Genomic DNA, 19,261 nt, shown 5'->3' on the forward strand with positions numbered 1-19,261 from the left:
CATTGATGAGAAATACTTTTTTCAGTCGGAAAATGCAGTCTGTCTACAAAAATATTTCGGCCCAAAACTAAATAAAAATATTCCACTGGGTTCATAAAAAATATCAAATGATTTTAATATAATTATTAGGCCCAATCAAAATACACATCTCATTAAAATAAAATTTTAAACCGATAACTTATTCTAAAAATTAATTGTTAACCTCAAGTGAGCTTACAAACCCAAACATTTTTAAAAGGGCTAGGTATTGGACTTTTTTTGGGTGGGGGAGGGCTTTCACTTGAAGAGGCCGAGAGGATTTCAAGATTTGTGGACTCCTATTGAGTATTGTATGTTTTCATCTTTTGATCTCTTTTGTTTTGTTTTGATTTTATCTTTGCTGCAATCTCATGATGGATTATGATATGTGATGTAGAATTTATGAAAAAAATCATATATGTTCATTCTATTCACTCTTAATTATTAATATCCAAACAACGTTGGAACTCTTATTTCATTTCCTTATGAAACTCTCAAACAAGAAAAACATTAAAATATTCTAAACTTATTTTATTTTTTTCATTCCATTATTTCCTCCAAAACAAGCTGTAACACTCTCACATCAACATACACCAACATATATATAACAATAACCAGAAATTTCAACCCAGAAATGTCAAATGTTGCATTAACATGAAACGATCAAACAATACTATTGCACACAAATTTAAACACACAACAATATTAAAAGTAGTACAATTAAAAGGTCCAACAAACAAAGTGGTAACATAGTAATATCGTTTCAACCGTAGTACGAGTTCCATTCGGCAGATCAACTACATATATATCAGTCATCTCTAACTTGATCAAGTGGAGCTGCTCGAATGTTTAAGTTGTCCGATCTTTGCAATGACGTCTTCATAGTATTGTTTATTCAATTTCATATTTTCCTCGATCACATTGTCGTTTGCTTGCGAATTCTGAACATACTTTAACCACCCATTCAAATGGCCAATGGCTTCTTCAATCTTCTTCTTAAGTGAAGGCACAAGCTTGGGACCAATCGATTCATCCGCCAAAGCATTTTTCATCTTGGAGACATAGCCCTCCAAAATTCTTTTAGCCTTCTCTTTCACGCTGGGGTTTTGCTCCCTAACAGAAACCTCCAGTACAACAGAAGACACCTCGATTTCAAGATTCTTAGTGACACTGTTCGTAGTCATGTCATAAGAACCTTCAATGATAAGATAAGATAAGATAAGATAAATTTATCATAGACTAGAATTCTATGAAGATATGTTAAAAATTTAATATTGGACGTTTCAATACGGCGATGAGACATGGCATTCTTAAAATTCTCAAACTTTTTCAATCATAATTTATTTTTCAAAAATTACTCAAACAAAAAATATTTTTTAATTTTAAATCTTCAACATTTTCGTTTAATTATTGCCTAATCATTATTTAAACACAAAAATCAAAAAAAAATTTAAAAACTTCAAAATAAAACACAAATTAATATAACCCTTTCAAACTTAAAAAAAAATATTAAAAAAATTTATTCAAACAGTTTTTTAACTTTATAATATTTTTATTTAAATTTTTCTCACTCATTTATCAAAATTCAATAAAACATTTGAATTCTAATAATTTTACTTTTATTTACAAAATTCTCAGATACTTCAGGTGTCCAAACGAACTTTTAGTACTCTTTACCTAATATTCTTAAAATTCTTAAAACGTTTTGTAATTTTATTTTTAAATACCACTCAAATACGAAATACTTTAGGATATTTTTATTCAATTTTTTTAACTCTCTTTTCTCAAAACTCAATAAAAACATCTTATTAATTCAAACCATGAGATGCTCCAAATGTCCAGACGAGCCCTTACTCTCTATCATATATAACCAAATTTGATTCTTCCGCTAAGCAACCTAGGCAGCTGCTAACGGCCTTTGCTAGTGGAAGAAGCCTCCAAATAAAATCTTCCAATCTTTCTTAAGGGAGGGAAAAAGAAAAGCTAGAGTTAAGATAAATTGATTAAGATACCGTTTAGATATTGAGTTGAGATAAAAGTTAAATAAAATAAAATTATTTAGAAACGTAAATGGTTTTGTATAATTCTTTAAAGAGGTAAAAACCCATTATATATAACTGCTTCTAAAAAGCCACTTGCAAAATTAAATTTAATAAAATCCTAGTACCTACATAGATCAACAATATTAATGTCTCAATATAGGCGATGTATTATAAAATCTTAAATATTCTTTTCTTTACAAAAACGATAGAAATGATATTTAAAAGTTAAATTTATTTAGAAAGTTGCACGCTTATAACTGATCGTAAAGAAAGAAAGAAAGAGAAATTACCACGATTCATGACGACCTGCAGGTTCTTGGCGTCAACACCTATCTTGAAGCGTTGCATGTCATGAGAGAATGCAACACACGATGGCGTCGTTCTATTCCCTTGATCAAGAGGTGGAAGAGGATGGCAGCCTTTTTATAGATCGAATTTGTTTCCAGCTTCCTGACGGATCGAGTACAGATAGTCCTACTGTTACAAGTCAATATATATACGAGTGATCAGTTGCATGCCACACGTTTATCTGAAATGAAGATTCCATTCATTTTGATAATATATGGACAATGTGACCATATCCCAAGTCAGTGATTTCGTCTCCACGAGCCATGGACACAACCAAGCAACACGTTTATCTGAAATGAAGATTCCATTCATTTTGATATGGACAATGTGACCATATCCCAAGTCAGTGATTTCGTCTCCACGAGCCATAGACACAACCAATATTGTTGATAGGCCGGAAATGTTAAAGTTGTCCTTTGTCATACGGTGTATTGGAGTTTTGAAAGTTGAGTGTATTTAATAATGCATTATTGAGAACAAGAGTAAGATTGATGAGATAAAAATTTAAAATATTCTTTATTATTATTTTAAGATTTAAAAATATTGAATTAGAATTTAAAAAAATTATATTATTTATTATATTTTAAATAAAAATTTAAAAAAATTATAATAATAAAATAAAAAGAGATGAAAATTGGATTTACTAACAAATCAAGTCGGTCACAGGTCAATATCTGATTCCCTATCTCCGGATGCAATCATTCCTCCAGCCTGCCATTTTAGACGTCCAAACGATCACAAAAGTCTTGTCCGCCGGAAATGTTCAAGTTGTCCTTTGTCAGACGGTGAGTTGGAGTTTTGAAAGTTAAATAATGCATTATTAAGAACATAAGATTGATGAGATAAAAATTTAAAATATTATTTATTATTATTAATATTATTTTAAGATTTAAAAATATTAAATTAAAATGTAAAAAAGTTATATTATTTATTATATTTTAAATAAAAATTTAAAAAAATTATAATAATAAAATAAAAAGAGATAAAATTTGACTTACTAACAAATCAAGTCGGTAGTGTAGAAAAGTAAAAGATGCGGGTCAAATGCTACCTACTATCTTACATCATATATTTTATATATTAAAATATTATTTTTTATTTTTTATATTATATCTTATTTTATTCCTATTAAATTAATTAAATTATTTTATTTATCATCTATATATTATATATTTATTATTGAAAAAATGAAAAAAAATTAAAATAAATATAATATATGAAATGTGAGGATGACAAGAAGAATTTTTCAAACCTTTATATATATATATATATATATTTTGCTTCTCTTGCACATGAAAGGACGAAGTATGAATTAAAAGAAAACTAATTAAAATTATATATATCACTACCCCTTTACATATTATATATCTGGTCTTGCTGCCCGCCCGACATTTCCTCTCTACTTTGTAATAATTGGTAAACTTGGTGAGCAAGACTGCAGTGTGTGTGACTGAGAGAGATCCGTTTATATATATTAGGCAAAAATATCAAATAAAAAAATATTTTATAACATAACAAGTCTTATTAATGATAATTAATTTTTTTAACTTTTTTAAAATGAGATACTTTTTTACAAAGACTTGTATAATATTTGACTATTTAAAATTTATACAAACATTTCTCTATTTATTTATAAGCTGATTTTTGTACTCCAAGTATACCTCTCTGTTTAAAATATAGATCTTACTAAAAAGTATACCCCATTTGGCAGCTCATATATGCCAACTATCAATAAAAATGATTTTTTTTCCCATCATATATCACAACCATAAATAAGTCATTTCCCTTTAAAAAAAAAAAACTCAAAAAATTTAAAAACATTTTTTTTTATTTATCAATTCAAATGTGATGCTAAATATCATTTCTTTTAATTGGGATAATTGCAAAATCAATAGGTAGATTTCCACAAATTAAAAATCTAAGAATCTTTTTAAAATAATTGGAAAATGACAAAAATTGATTGGGTAATTAATCCTTTTTCCATATCTACATCTATTTCACGTACGTATATATGCTGGTTTAGATTCAGAAATGAGATAAAATAATTTTAGATAAAAGATGAAAATTAAATAAAATATTATTATAATATTATTTTTTAATATTATTATTGTTTTAGAATTTGAAAAAATTGAATTGAGATTTGAAAAAATTAAAATATTTATTATATTTTGTGTGTGGATTTAAAAAAGTTATAGTGATGAAATTAAATGAAATAAAACGTTTTCTGAAACCAAACGGATTAAAGATAATAAGTGAAAGAAGTTAGATGATCCTCTCAGCACCACCTAAAACATCTCATGCCAACCATAGAGATAAAGTACACCACTCTTCCTCCTCTTCCCTACTTACTTTTAACTTTAATGCTGACCCAAAAATAATTTTCAAAGACTTTATATCCACGAGTTTATTAGAATTTTGTACCAGTTGATGCGTACTGCTTTAATCATTCCTCAAGGTTCCATACTATATCATGACAAGTCATACAGATTTAAAATCACAAAATTTATTATTAACTAATCAAAACTCAAAAGGTTATAACCCTCAAATGAATATAAATGTTCATGGCATAACCAGCTTGTTCATGCAAGTATACATTTTCTATCAAATGTCTAAATGAATTGGATTGAATCTTTAGCAATTGAGATTTGGCAAGGAACATTGAATAGCTTAATACTTTATCTACTTTCCTTTTTCTTTTTGAGTTCTCAATTCACAAATGAACTGGTTGTGAGCATCAGTGTTCTAGATTCTCATGCGAGCAACACTGAACCTAGTTGCAAAATATGGAGCTAGAAAATAATAGAAGAAAGTCATTAAAACAAGCTCTATTAAGTATACAAGAAGCGGTCCAAAGAAATCAAGAATGGAAGAAGAAACTTCTTAACATATCCATAGAACACTCATTTTCTTCAAAGCTTCGACCAATTATTTCAATCCACAAACACCACATGATATACAAAAATAATAGAAGTGAAAATAACGATCCTCTTTTTTCCAGTTTCTTAGCACTATCTCAGTTCCATCGCTGCACGATAGAACCCAAACTTCTTAACATATCCATAGAACACTCATTTTCTTCAAAGCTTCGACCATTTATTTCAATCCACAAACACCACATGATACATAAAAGTAATAGAAGTGCAAATAACGATCCTCCTTTTTCCAGTTTCTTAGCACTATCTCAGTTCCACTGCTGCACGATAGAACCCACAATAACCCCTCCACATTAATCCCAAATTTGGAAGCCACTACGCACACACACATAGAGAGAACTTCTGTTAACTCACCCCCAAAGCTTCACTGTGCACCACCACCCCTTGCCACAAAAAAAAAAAATTCCTCCACTAAGACAAATGAGAACCTCTTAACACTACCACGGCACCACCAATAGCACCCATTATCACCGTAACACACAAATCTCATTTTCCTTATACCCACAAAAAATGAAAAAAAAAAATATGAAAACCTCAGTAAGAAATTCCAAGACGATTTTGAGCATCGGGTAAAATGAAAAAAAAAAATTGTAAAACTATAGCAAGCATTGGCATCCTTCTTCCTCTTTGGAAAGGGAAAATGTTTTTTGGAAAACCGGGGGGGGGGGGGGGGGGGGGGGGGGGGTGAAGGATTTGGTGCGGATGATTTTGGGGGTAAATAGAGGATGTTGTTTGGTGCAGTGCGTTATAGTAAAGATAAATTAGAACTTATACTTGGCATGTTCTTATTGGGGGATGTTATTTGAGGATAAATAGTTTGATCGGTTGAAAGGATTTCTCATATATATGCATATATTTTTTTATTAAAATATATTTTTTAACGATGTTGTAAAATTTTTTAATGACGTGTAGCCATGACTCATGTTGATAAAAGAGGATCTCCACGGTCCATCCCATCAGCACTTTTGATTTTAGTAGTGCTACCGTTCGCCCTCCAAATCATTCTTTTCATTTTTTTATTGTAAATATATATATATATATATATATATATATATATTATTCCTACTCTTTATTCCAAACTAGAATATCATAAAAATCAATTTTTTTTTTTGTTAATTGAGATAGATCATACTTTTATAGCTTTCAATAGTATTAAATAAAGTCATTTTTACTAAACATTTACCTCGTTTGATAACACAAATGAGATGAGATGAAACTTAAATAAAATATTATTAAAATATAAATTCTTAAAATTACTTTTTTTTAATTTGAAAAAAATTGAATTATTTTTTGTATTTTATTTTGAAGTTTGAAAAAATTGTAATGGTTAGATAAGATATTTTGTGTAACCAAACAAGGCCTTAATTAATTTTTATTAACAAACACAAATTCCTTCAGTGCTATGTATAATTTCAATTCCATAATAATTATATATTTCTAGATCTTTTATTCCAAATTTAATTATTTATTTTAATTTCTTACTAATTTCTAAAATTTAACCATTACAAAATATTACCATTGGAAAATACAAATTTTGACAAAAAATTATACTATTGTTAAAAGTGTAATAATTTTGAAAATATCATCAAACCTGAAAAAATTATTTAAGTTTTTGTTTAAAATATTCACTAGATAGTAATAGTTCAAAATATAAGAATAACGAGTAGTTAAAATTGTAAAAGGAAGTGAGAAAAAATAATAAAGAAATAAGAGAAAGATTTTTTTTATAGAATAGAAAAATAATGAGTGAGATGTAATAGGTTTCTGAAAATTGAGTAAAATTTAGGAAAATATGACTTTTAACTAAAATTTAAGGAAAATTTTGTTTTTTTCTAAGAATGCTTAAAATTTACATAATCCGACACTATATTTATATAAATATCCGACACTAATAAAAAGTTAATATTGTTATTTAATATTGTTATAAATATCCGACAGTATATTTCTATGCTTAAAATTTTGTTTTTTTTCTAAGAATGCTTAAAATTGACAAGTTGGTATATAATTATTTCTATAAAAATTAACAGATTTGTTGTCAAACCATAGACGCATATGTACAGACATTGGTTTTTTCAAGTCTTTTTATATTACGAATAAAAGTCTTTTATATTAATATATATACATACACACTAGGTCGGAGCAGCGTGGAGCATGTTTGCCTAGTTAGGTGAAGGCTGATATGTATAAATATTTTCTAAACTCCATAAAGAAGATGGTCATGCAGGTGTTTTGAGAGAGAAAAAAAAAAAGTGCTGCCTTTTTTATTCCCCTGCATGCATCAAACGAGAAATGTTGCATTAATTCTACTCCCTATTTTATGTTATTTAGTATTCTAAAGCATTTAATTTTTGTTAAAAAATTAAACAGTGGGTTAAATAAAGTATTTAACTTTTGTTAAGAAATTGGACTGCCGTGTGTGCTCCATTTCCAGACAAGAAAAGAGAAAACTCTACTTCCCGTGCCCCATTCATTTTTCTTTGCTTGATTCTCTTAAAAGTTAGTGTTAATTCGCATGTTTAGGGCTCCATGCATTCCTTTTTCTTTCTAAAAAGTAAGTAAGGACTGCTCCTAAATATATTATCAATGTTTAACCCCACTGACCACCAACCCACCAAGTCAACAAAGATTTAAAAAAATAAAAAATAATAAAAAAACCTCTACTTGGCAAATTGGCAATACCTCATTGGCCATTGATTTTATCAAATCATTTTCCATTGCTATTTTTATTTTTATTTTTTTTAACAAAGCTATATGCAGTCTCCTGGTGCAAGAACTGGGCAAACACTGACTAACTTGGAAAAATAAAAACGCATCGTTTCATCTATGCAATCCCATTTCCTCATATCTTCAACTCTCCCTCCTTTCTCTCTGTGTTTCTCTCATTTGAAGACCTTTTGTGTTTCTCTCCCTCAAAGCCCTTCCATTTCCCACCAAGTGCTCACCTCCATCGAAGACCTTCCCAAGTTCTCACCATAAGAAGAAGAGAAAATGCCACTAAAAGAAGAAATACGGCTGAAAGAAGTTAGGAGCTTGACTTTCTGTAAATGTTTAAAGGAGGACTTCCATGAGAAGAGGAAAATTCATAAAATTAGAGAAAAGAGAACGAAATAAGGAAGAAAAAGATTGAATGGATTATCTTGAATCTGGCCTTGCTGTTGTAACACAAACAATCGAAAGAAGAAAATAAAATGCCTCTTAAACAAGAAGTTTTGTTTGAAGAAGTTAGGAGCTAGATTTTTTGGAGTTTCTTCAAGGAGTTCCATTTCCCTCTCTCGAAGCCTCTGTAGTTGGAAGTTGCCGCCCTCCCTCCCTCAGTGTTGTGATGAAAGTCTGAGACAACCCACACTGAATCGCCTTCAAAACCTCATCCTTTTAGTTTCGTCTCCCTCGTAGCCTCCCTCCTTTCGTCATCCTCCCTTCATCTTCATCTTTTCCTTCCATGAAGCCTCCCTTTGTGGTCGCCCTTAACCCTTCCTCAGGTATAGATCCTGAACCCTAACCCTAGCCTGCCCCTTCTCCTTCATCCCGAAACCCAAACCTTAGAAGAAGGTGATCTAGGACTCTAGTAATCGAAGGCAAGCATTCCTTCAAAGTGAAAAGTATGATTTTCCATATATATTTTATTTCTTTGTTTGGTAATTGTTAGGTAATAGCATTTCTTCGACTATGACGTATTTTTTTTTTTTTTTTATTTATTACATGAGTAGGACCTTATTGAAGTATTCATTCAAATTCTTGTGTATATTAAATTTTGTTTTCCATATTATAGATTTTGAGCCTAGACTGGGAGGGATGAAGTGGCTTAGCCCCTGGCCCCTCTGGTTTTGAATGGTTATCATAATTTTGTTTACTATTTAATTTAGAAAATGATTATGATAGAATTTATATTACATATGATAGGTGAATGGCATTAATATTGTCATACTCCGTATTTATGTGTATTTTAATTAATTATTTATTTCATTTATTAAGATTATAGGCTTTCTTGTTTTAAATTTTAGTTGATTTACGTTGTATTATTTTACGATTTCTAGCTGTAAAATTTAATTTAATGTGTTTCTTGTTATTAAATATTGTTCATTATTTAAATTGCTATTTATTTTAAATTATTTTATTGTTTAATTGTTGGATTTTATTATTTTATTTTATTTAGTTAATGCGTTTAAATTATTTTATTTAAATGGCTATTTTGAAATCATTTTCATTGGATCAGTTTTGAGATCCCGAATTAAAAAGAGTGGACCTCCCTGTCCAATTGCTAATGAATCAAGACAACTATTCGTTCCAGTATAAATAGTCATTATCCGTTCTTCCACCGTGAGAGGGGTTGATTGAGATTGTTTGAGCAACTCACATGATCGTTGACCTCTTGCCAATTGATTCTAAGTAGCTTTATTGAGATCAGAAGCGAATTGTGCAAAGGCTTTCTTTCCATTTTCTTTTTTCATTTTCCTTTTCCTTTCTTCCTCTTTTTCTTTCCTCTTTTTTCTCTTTCTCCCCCTTTCCCTTCAGCTCTTGTGCTACCCCTTCCCCAAACCCGTTTCCCTCTCTCAGAGCATTGGCAATGGCCTCGCCATTGCCATATGCAAGTTTAAAATAGCCAGCGTGAGAGAGGTTTATCACCTGCAATGGCCTGGTCAAAAACAGAAGGTTTGACATAAAGGCTACAGTAATTGTTGGGTCCTCGCCAACAATGAAGAGCTACTGTACCGAGTCTATCCAATTGTTTAATCATTTTTCTTGTACCGGTTTTCTCTCATTTCCCTCGGTTTACCGTTTTCCCCAAAATCACAATTTCTCCTCTGCAGCTTCTCCCGAACGAAGCTCTCTCCCCATTCGGCCTTCCTCGTCCAGCTCCCTCGAATCATCTGCAAGGGTTGCCTTCTCCAGCAGACGCTGTCATCTCCGAGCTGTCGACGGTAAGTTTCTCTTCCTCTCTCTTCCTCTCTCTTCCTCCCTCTTCTCCAATTTACTGAGCAACATTTTCGTGCCCTATTTTGCCCAGCCATTATTGAATCACTTGACCGAACAGTAGCTTGCTAACCGATTGGAAGGCATCGGTTTGCTCCACCATTCACGCCGGCGGTTCGAAGACCCACCAATCCGACGCTACCGTCGCCCCTGTTTGGGTAAAATCTAAATTTTTTTTCTGTTTTGTTTTTGAAGATGAAATCGTATACGGTAGTCCACATTGCTTGTATTTTTTCCTGCGTTTGGGTGAGAAATTGGTGGCATAGTGTAATCTGGAAGTGCTTGGTTTCTTCTGAGATGTGTTTGACGTTGTGATAGCAATCCTGAAATGGAAGTGAAAAATTTCAGTGCCAAGAGGGGCACTGAATTTAGGTTTTCAAGTATTTAGGTTTTCACTTTCAAAATTCCATGAACTACTTCAATTTTCAGCACTGAATTTCAATTTGCAAGAATTTAAATCATCCAATACAGGATATTATTTGTACAGTTCTATGCAAACTAATAAATTCTAGACTAAAAAAATAAAAAGGAAATAGAAAGTTTTAACCCAGCATGAGTAATGAAGGTTTCTGTTCAAGATCAAGCCTCATATGCACAGATGCAAATGTCTCCCAGAACCTGATGCCTAGTTAGCAGCCCTCATTGGGACAAAATAAAAGTGGTCACTTTGGAATAGCTTTAACTCAAACTGATCTCTTTGGAGCTTCATAAACCTTGATTCAGTTCTCCAATCTCGAAGTGTTACTTGAACATCAAAGCTAGAAAAATCACTAACAGGAAACATAAAATCCAAATTAAGCAAACTTTTTGGAATAAGAAAAATGGATATATTGTGAGTACTGTCCAATGCACCATAGCAGCATAAGGAAGCAATATTCTGTGCTAATATAACTAGGTTACTCAAGTGTTTATTTTTTTAATTCAAGCTAATGTGTATGGTAAGGATTATCTTGATCTAAAGTTACCAGGTTTTTAGGGTTGAATTATCTTATATTTAGAGGTTATGACAACTATGTAAGAGAGTCTGACTAGTATTACAACTATGTTAACGATCTAATTTGTATTAGCTTTTCTTTTGTCTTTAGAGAGATGTAGGTATTCCTTTGTATACGTCCTGTGGCTTTGCCTACTCTTGGGAATAAAGTTTCTTATTAATTATTAAAGTTTCCTCATGAACTCGTTGTGGTAGACCTAACAATCCTGAAATGGCAGTGAAAAATTTTTGAGACATACAAGTAAATTGATCTGTTTTTTACAATTCTCTTGCATTAGTTTGCAGTTTCGACTTTGTCAGTGTTTAAAGTTACAAAGTAGGAGTTCAGTTAGGTGTTTTGGAAGTTGGTTCATGCCTCTATTAATCTGTAAATAGAGCATAAATAAAGACTGGTTTCACTGGGGCCTGTTTGGTTTGGGAAGCAGGATTTGGTAAAAGGAATGAAACTCATGAATATGTTTGATTAAAGGTTCATGTAGTTTATTTATGTTTAATTTAAGAAGGAAAGAGTTTGGTAGGACCTTAAAACCTTCCAAGCATAATGATGCCTTTCATTGATTGCTTTTATATGGACTGATCTCCCTTTTTCTTTTTATTAGTTAGTATTCATTTATTTTTTTACTCTTTTTTTTTCTTTCTTTCCTTGTTTCAATTAGTATTCTTTCTTCAAATGTCTTTGTTTCTAGCCATGTTTCTGATAATCGGTTTGCTTGTATCAATTATGAAATTCTCCTTGGATCTCATGGCCATGTTCTCATTTGGTTCTACAAAATGATGTCACTTTAAATGATATATGGACTGAAAAATAGCAATCGGGTGTTGACTATTGGGCATTGATTGTCTGACTCCTTGAAATATTAATATTTTTCAAGGATGGACACACATTTTGATGATGACCTCTTCTTCACCACTCTATTGCAAAGTGGAGGAGGAGGTTGTGATAGCACCCCAACGCAACATGATAGTGTTGTTGTCCAAGCAACTCCCAATGACGGTGAAAAGAGGCATTTTTCAAAAAAAGTTCAACGAGGTGCATCTTTCACCGTTGAAGAGGATAACCTCCCCGTCTCAGCTTGGCTCAATATTAGCATCGATGCAATTAGGGGTACTGATCAAAAGTCCACTCAAATGTGGGAAAGAATTACAACATTTTATCATGAATATAAAAAACCGAACATTGCCAATCGTTCTGAAGGGTCTTTGATGAATCGGTGGTCCACGATTAAAAAATGGACCAATAAATTTTGTGCATATATAGCACAGGTAGAGTCATTGCACCCAAGTAGTGCAACAGAGCAAGATAAGGTATGTACCCTAAAACCTTTTTCCATTTAATTATTTTGTGGACTTACTTATGAACTAATAGAAATTAATTAATTTTTGTAGATTGAGAAAGCAAAGGTGTTGTACAAAGAGATTGTTGGAAGTAATTTCACAATGGAGCACTGTTGGTGTCTTCTTATACACCAACCAAAATGGCAGCAACACATCTCAACCGTTGGTAAGAAGAGAAAGTCACCTGAAAAGGTGACTAATATTGTTGATGTTGACCAAGCTGAGGAGGACATAGAGGTTCTTGCTGAGAGACCTCCAGGCAAAAAGGCTGAGAAAGAAAGGGAGAGGAAACGGAAGTCCATGGAAGGCAACGATGGTGAGATCAAGACTGCTTTGGCCAAAATGACCGAGGATCGAGCGACTACCATGGAAGAGCGTAGGAATGCAACCCTGAAGGCAGACCTAGAGAGATCAGCAATATTTGAACTGAAAAAAAAAAATTATGAAGCGAAAATGATGTTACTAGATTTAAGTACCCTGAATGCCATGCAAGCAGAATATTTTGGCTACATTCAACGGAAAATTTTTGAGGAATATCGGAAGGAAATCGGGTGGACATCTACATCTCCTTCGACACCTTATGGAGGTGTCTAATTTATAAATGAAGTCCATGAAGATTATTTTGTTGATAGTAGTGGCATTTTTTGTGGACTGTTGTTTGTATATTTATGGACTATGATGGAAATATGAGAAAGAGTATTATGGATGTTAGTGTTATTCCAAGCAACATAGTATCTCTTTCTAACTATTTGATTAATTTTTGAGATGTCAGGTTATAACATTTCCATTAACAATATTCTAACATTGTAGGTTCATAGAGGTTATTGTGGAAATGTCACTTAGAATAACCTTGAATTTGAACAAGAAAAAATATCGAAAATTCAGCTTGGATATTCCATGAACTACAAAGAAAATAAATTAATAAACTTTGCTTCAAGTTGAATATTGAATTAACAATTACATGAACTCCAAATCTAAATTATAAAATAGAATTAGAAATCCAAATTAGGTACGTCCATGAATATTCCATAAATGATCGATAAGGTCAGCCTGGAGTTGACTATGAGTGCCTCTATTTCTAATTCGATGATGTTGTGCAATGAACTCTATGAATTCAGGTATATTACCACGTGAAATTGGCTCATCTGGAGTCTCTTCCGTTTGTTCATAAATGAATTGATCAGCCCCGAGATATAGATGCCGCTCATCTTCAACGATCATATTATGTAAGATAATGCATGCGTACATAATGTCTTTTAGTACTTCAAGACGAAAAAACCTTGCAGGTCCACGCACAATTGCAAATCTACCTTGGAGTACTCCGAATGCACGCTCCACATCTTTCCGAGTAGACTCCTGGTAAGCGGCAAAGTGTTTTTTCTTATTTCCCTGAGGACATGGAATTGTTTTCACTAATGTTGCCCACGAAGGATATATACCATCTGCAAGATAATATCCCATTGTATATTCATGACCATTGATTGTGTAATTGCACGTAGGAGCACGACCTTCGGCCAACACAGCAAAAACAGAAGAACGATCAAGTACGTTGATATTGTTATGCGATCCAGGCAAACCAAAAAAAGCATGCCATATCCAAAGATCATAAGATGCAATAGCCTCTAAAATAATAGTTGGTTCATTTACATGACCAGAATACATACCTTTCCATGCAGTAGGACAATTCTTCCATTTCCAGTGCATACAATCAATGCTACCCAACATACCTGGGAATCCACGTCTTTGTCCGGCATCTAGTAACCTCACTATATCACTGCTGTTTGGAGATCTCAAATACTCATTGCCAAAAATTGAGACAATTGCCTTAACAAATTTCTTCATGCTTTGCCGTGCCGTACTTTCTCCAATTCTGATGTACTCGTCCATTAGATCTGCAGTGACCCCATATGCTAGCATCCTAATCGTTGCAGTCATCTTTTGAAGGGAAGACAATCCAAGCCTCCCACTAGCATCTCTCTTTTGGACAAAATAATCATCGTGGGAGACTACTGCAGCATGTATACGTAAAAAAAGATCACGACTCAATCGAAACCTTCTTCTAAAAAGATGGGGCGGATATGTTGGTGTTTCAGCAAAATAATCATTCCAAAGGCGTTGATGACCTTCGAATGAATCACGTCTAATGAACCTACGACGTTGAGGAGTACGACGAGGTGTAGAAGATGTTCCCTCGGATATCATTGCAATTGCTTGCATCATATCCAACTCATGATCAGAATAATCATCATCAAAATTTGAAAAGGGATCCATAACAAATTAAGGGAAGAAAAATAGAGGGTTGGAGGAATGAAGTTTGGCTCTTGATGAGTAAAGGATGAGTCTATTTATAGAATTTGATCCTCAACTATTAGTTACAACTAAAAAAGTTGATAAAAGAAGAATGGTTGGCAAAAATTAGTTCATTCAAGAATTGTAGATGGTGATTGGTTGTTATAGAAAGTTGTTGGGAAAAATTAGTTCATTCAATAATTGTAGATGGTGATTGGTTGTTATAGAAAGTTGTTGGGAAAAATTAGTTCATTCAATAATTGTAGATGGTGATTGGTTGATGAAGAAAGTTGTTGGCATGTTTGTTGACTTCAACCACAATTCTAAATATAAAAGTTGGGTAAAATAAATAGTTAAATAATAATTTATTTAATAAAGTTATTAATTAATATATTAAGTGTATTTGTAAAATATAAAAAAAAATATTATTAAAATATATAATATTTTATTATTATTTAGACTTCAAGATAGCTAGTCCAATGTGGACTAATCTATTTAAAAATCTATTTTAGATAGATTAGTCCACATTCTAGCTAAATTATGGACTTGGCAATGGCTAGGCCATTGCCAATGCTCTCAGCTCACCTAGCCTCACTGCTAGCCATTAGCAGCTCCCCTCACTCTAGTGACCTTTCCCCAACCACCGGTCCCCCCCCCTTGCGGCCTCTCTCTCTCTCTCTCTCTCTCTCTCTCTCTCTCTCTCTCTCTCTCATCGCAGCAACCAACCTGTAGCCCCTCCCCTCGATCTCCTTTTCCTCCATGCTCCACAGTGACGCCGCCGCAGTCCAACCCCTCTCAACATGCTAGCGGCCCTTCCCTCCACCAGACGCAACCACCGTAGCTCCCCTCTTCCCCTTTCTTTCCCGAAATGCTTCTCTCTCTCTCTCTCTCTCTCTCTCTCTCTCTCAGCTTCTTTCCTCTCTGCAGCTCCCAGTGCCGCCATGGCACACGTACAGCCTCATGCTGCCAGTTGTCTCCCCCTTCACCAATTAACCCCTAGCCACCAAACCAACCCCTCACAGTAGCCCCTTTCCCCCATATGAGCACAACCCAAAATGGGTTTCCCCCTCTTCACACTTCCAGATCTGCCGCCCACGCTACCATCCACATCCTCTGGCCACTACCACTAGCTCCACTAGCCTCCCTTAGCTCCTCCTTGCCTAGCCCAAGCTTTCCCTAGCTCTCCTCTCCATTTTCCATTTTTAGACCCGCGACCATTACTCGAAAAACATTGTCCACCTCTACTTTGCCACTTTTGGCTTGATCTTTGATCTTCCAGAGTTGCATTTCATCATTGTAATTAATTTTCCAAATAATTTTATGAGATTTAAATATATTTTTATGCTAACACATTTTTCTGCAATCTATTTGGTTGTGCCAGATCTTGGATCCGAGGAGTTTGGATTTTTTGGGTCGAATTGAAGGTTTGGCATATTTGAGGTGTTTGGGTATTTTATATGTTGTGTTTGGTGTCATGTTATTCATCACATTATTGCATGCATGTTCATGTGTCATAAATGAAAACTTAGTTTTTATGAGAGAAATGATTTTTGGGTGCGTGCTTATCAAGACCCCAAGCCGAGATGATGCATTATCTCAGTGGAGCTCATTTGATCACTCGAAAGCATAAGAGTGACGTCCCCTTAGTTGTTGCTAGGCGACAACGAGATCGATCATGATGGTAACGCTCTCGTGTCAACTCCGTGGCTCCTCTGCTGGTGGGGGCTAGAGGGTGCGTGGCCACGAATGCGTTGGGCGTGGAACTAGACATCGCTTGTTACGAAATCATACGCATGGTCGTTACTCGTGATTTGAGAAAGAGAGCCAGGGTATACGGATGGTCCCTAGGGAAGATTATGATGCATACAGAATAATTTGGATAATGGACAATTTTTTGGAAAAGTGGCGGGTTTTGACAAATAGATATGAGAATCATTTTATGGAAAAATTGTGGTTTTATACTTGGGCCATTTTCTAGGAAAATGACAGTTGTATCTATTACTGGACTTGTTTTTCAGCCAAATGGCATGCAATGGAAAGTAATTATTTCTGGAAAATGATGGTTTTGAGCTCATGCATATTTCAACATGTGCATGCATACATATTGATTGTTTAAATGTATTTTTATCTTGTGAGTTGTTTGGTTAGTTACTTATTGAGATTCACAAATCTCACGTTGTATTCAAACCCTACGGTTCTATTTTATGGAATCATAAATTTTGATATAGATGAGAACGTTGAGCCTAAGGTTTTGGCTCCCTCGGAGGAGTGACCTGGGGTCACATTATCGTGTCATGGGATTCATTTCCCGCTTTTGATAATGTATTTTGGTTTTTATTATATTTTCATTGGATAACTGTATAATCATTGGAAATGCTTTGATTTAAGTGATTCTGTATTTAAAGTTCTAGTACTTAAATGACTATCCTTTAATTTATCTACTACGACTTTTGTTATACATTTTTTGCATGTACACACACTTAGCACTCGTCATTGAGGTGCGTGACCCGTGTTGTCATTATCTCGACGTCACAATTTTCTTATTTCCGTACATGGGAGTCGGGGGCGTTACATATGGCATTAGAGTGGTTCAGTTTTGTGTAAAGCCACATGTCCCGTAGGAGTAGTACTAGAAAATTTTAAAGTTTTAAATTGAAATTATTTTATTTAAGTTATGTTATTTTATTTGTTTTATTTTATTGTATGTTATTTTATTTTATTGGTTTTATGTTATTTTATCTTCCATTATCTTGTTTTATTTTATTTTATTTTACTATATATATATATATATATTTTTTTTTTTGTTGAGAAGGGAGGTTAAGTCTTACACTATGGCAGGAAGATTGTACGACCGATAGTGCCATTGATAGGTATGAATATTTAGTATAGCAGACCTGAACTAAGAACTCTTAGCAATTTGGTCTTTTTTTTTTTTCTTTTTTTTTTTTTTTTTTTTTAATGTCGAGGCTTGAAGGGAACGACATGGTTTAGGCGATCTCTTTGGAGTAGGAACTCAAGTTGCAATTGAGGAAGGAGATAACTTTAAATCTTTTCGGATACTTGAGGTCTATAGAATAGGAGCTTGTAAGTAAAATGAACTTCAAGAATAGATTTATGAGAATTTCATCTAAAATTTGAGGCCCTATATATTTTATGAAACAAGTTTATGGGATTTAAGGTGGGAGATTCAACAAGCATTTGAGGGATTAATTAAATTAGAAGTTTTAGATCTTGTTGACTCCAATAAGCAATTTGATAACATTTGAGGCTTTAGAATCTACAAGCTTTATAAGGCGATTGTAGTTTTTAATTCCACAGGCTTGGTATGCTAGCTTGATTAGTTTGTAACCATTAAAATGGAGTTGATCAAAGTTGAGTTATTGATATGGAAATCTTTCAGGAGAGTATTTCTTTGGGGGATTAAAGGTAATGATCTAGTTTGTTTATTTTTCTGAGAATTGAATATATCGATCAAGTTATGAAAATGATTGTTTTTAGCTCGAGGTTCTAGTAGCAAGTTCAAGATTTGATCCATATCAAATTTAAGTATAATAGGTGGTGCAAATTCGGGAAATGATTCTTGTTGATTTTGAGGATATAGGTCCAGATGATGGAAATGGTAGTAATGGATCGCGTGTACGTTTGGAGGAGTATTGGTTTTGGCTAATGATGCATGAGATCGACTTGTAGTAGTTGTGCATGTGTATGGATTTCGGAGAGTACAGGTCCTTGTTTCATTTTTGGCTTGGAAGAAGTGATGTTGGTAGGTGTAGAAGTGGATTTGATATGATAGTAGTAAATTCAAAAGATTTTAGCTTTAGGTTTTCAGCGAGTCAATCTGAGTGTGCAGTTAAAGCATGATACCCAATAAAATGATGGTTGACAGTAATTGCTGTGATTATCTTCAGGAATTAGATGTGACTTGAGGTCACATAGGAATTTAAATTTTTGAGGTTATACTTTCCTTTGGAGATTGAGCGTTCAGTTGGGAGAATTATGGACATTGTTACCTAATTTGAAAAGAAATTATTGGGTCATCAATGTGTGGTGTATGATCAAACTTGGAAGTTAAAGCTTAGGCATCAATGGTGGATAACATAACCAGATTTATGAGGTAATAAAGCACTAGGATCAAGGAGTGTAGTGCAATAGTTTTGGTAGATTGGATATTTGAGCAACATGGCCTGCCTTGAGGTTTAATCGTAATGTGCAATTGAAGGAACTATCAATGCTAATACTAGAGCTTATGAGAGTAGAAGTAGGTGGGCAAGCTACCTAGAAGGTTTCAATAATATTTTGGTGAATTCAATGATGGTTTGTATTGAGTTTAG

General features: G+C 33.3%; 2 protein-coding genes across 2 annotated transcripts; both read right to left on the reverse strand.

The window, feature by feature from the left end:
• Positions 1-621: 621 nt before the first annotated feature.
• Positions 622-2,541, reverse strand: LOC122314085. The gene is made up of 2 exons (XM_043129495.1): positions 2,351-2,541; positions 622-1,213 (listed from the first exon to the last, which is right to left on the reverse strand). The coding sequence occupies exons 1-2, from the start codon at positions 2,406-2,408 to the stop codon at positions 846-848; spliced, it is 426 nt and encodes a 141-aa protein (XP_042985429.1). The 5' UTR covers positions 2,409-2,541; the 3' UTR covers positions 622-845.
• An 11,105-nt stretch (positions 2,542-13,646) lies between these two features.
• LOC122312572 lies at positions 13,647-14,912 on the reverse strand. The gene has a single exon (XM_043127214.1). The coding sequence runs from the start codon at positions 14,910-14,912 to the stop codon at positions 13,647-13,649; it is 1,266 nt and encodes a 421-aa protein (XP_042983148.1).
• Positions 14,913-19,261: the final 4,349 nt, after the last annotated feature.

Source organism: Carya illinoinensis, chromosome 6 (assembly GCF_018687715.1).
Source record: "Carya illinoinensis cultivar Pawnee chromosome 6, C.illinoinensisPawnee_v1, whole genome shotgun sequence".
Classification (NCBI taxonomy): domain Eukaryota; kingdom Viridiplantae; phylum Streptophyta; class Magnoliopsida; order Fagales; family Juglandaceae; genus Carya; species Carya illinoinensis.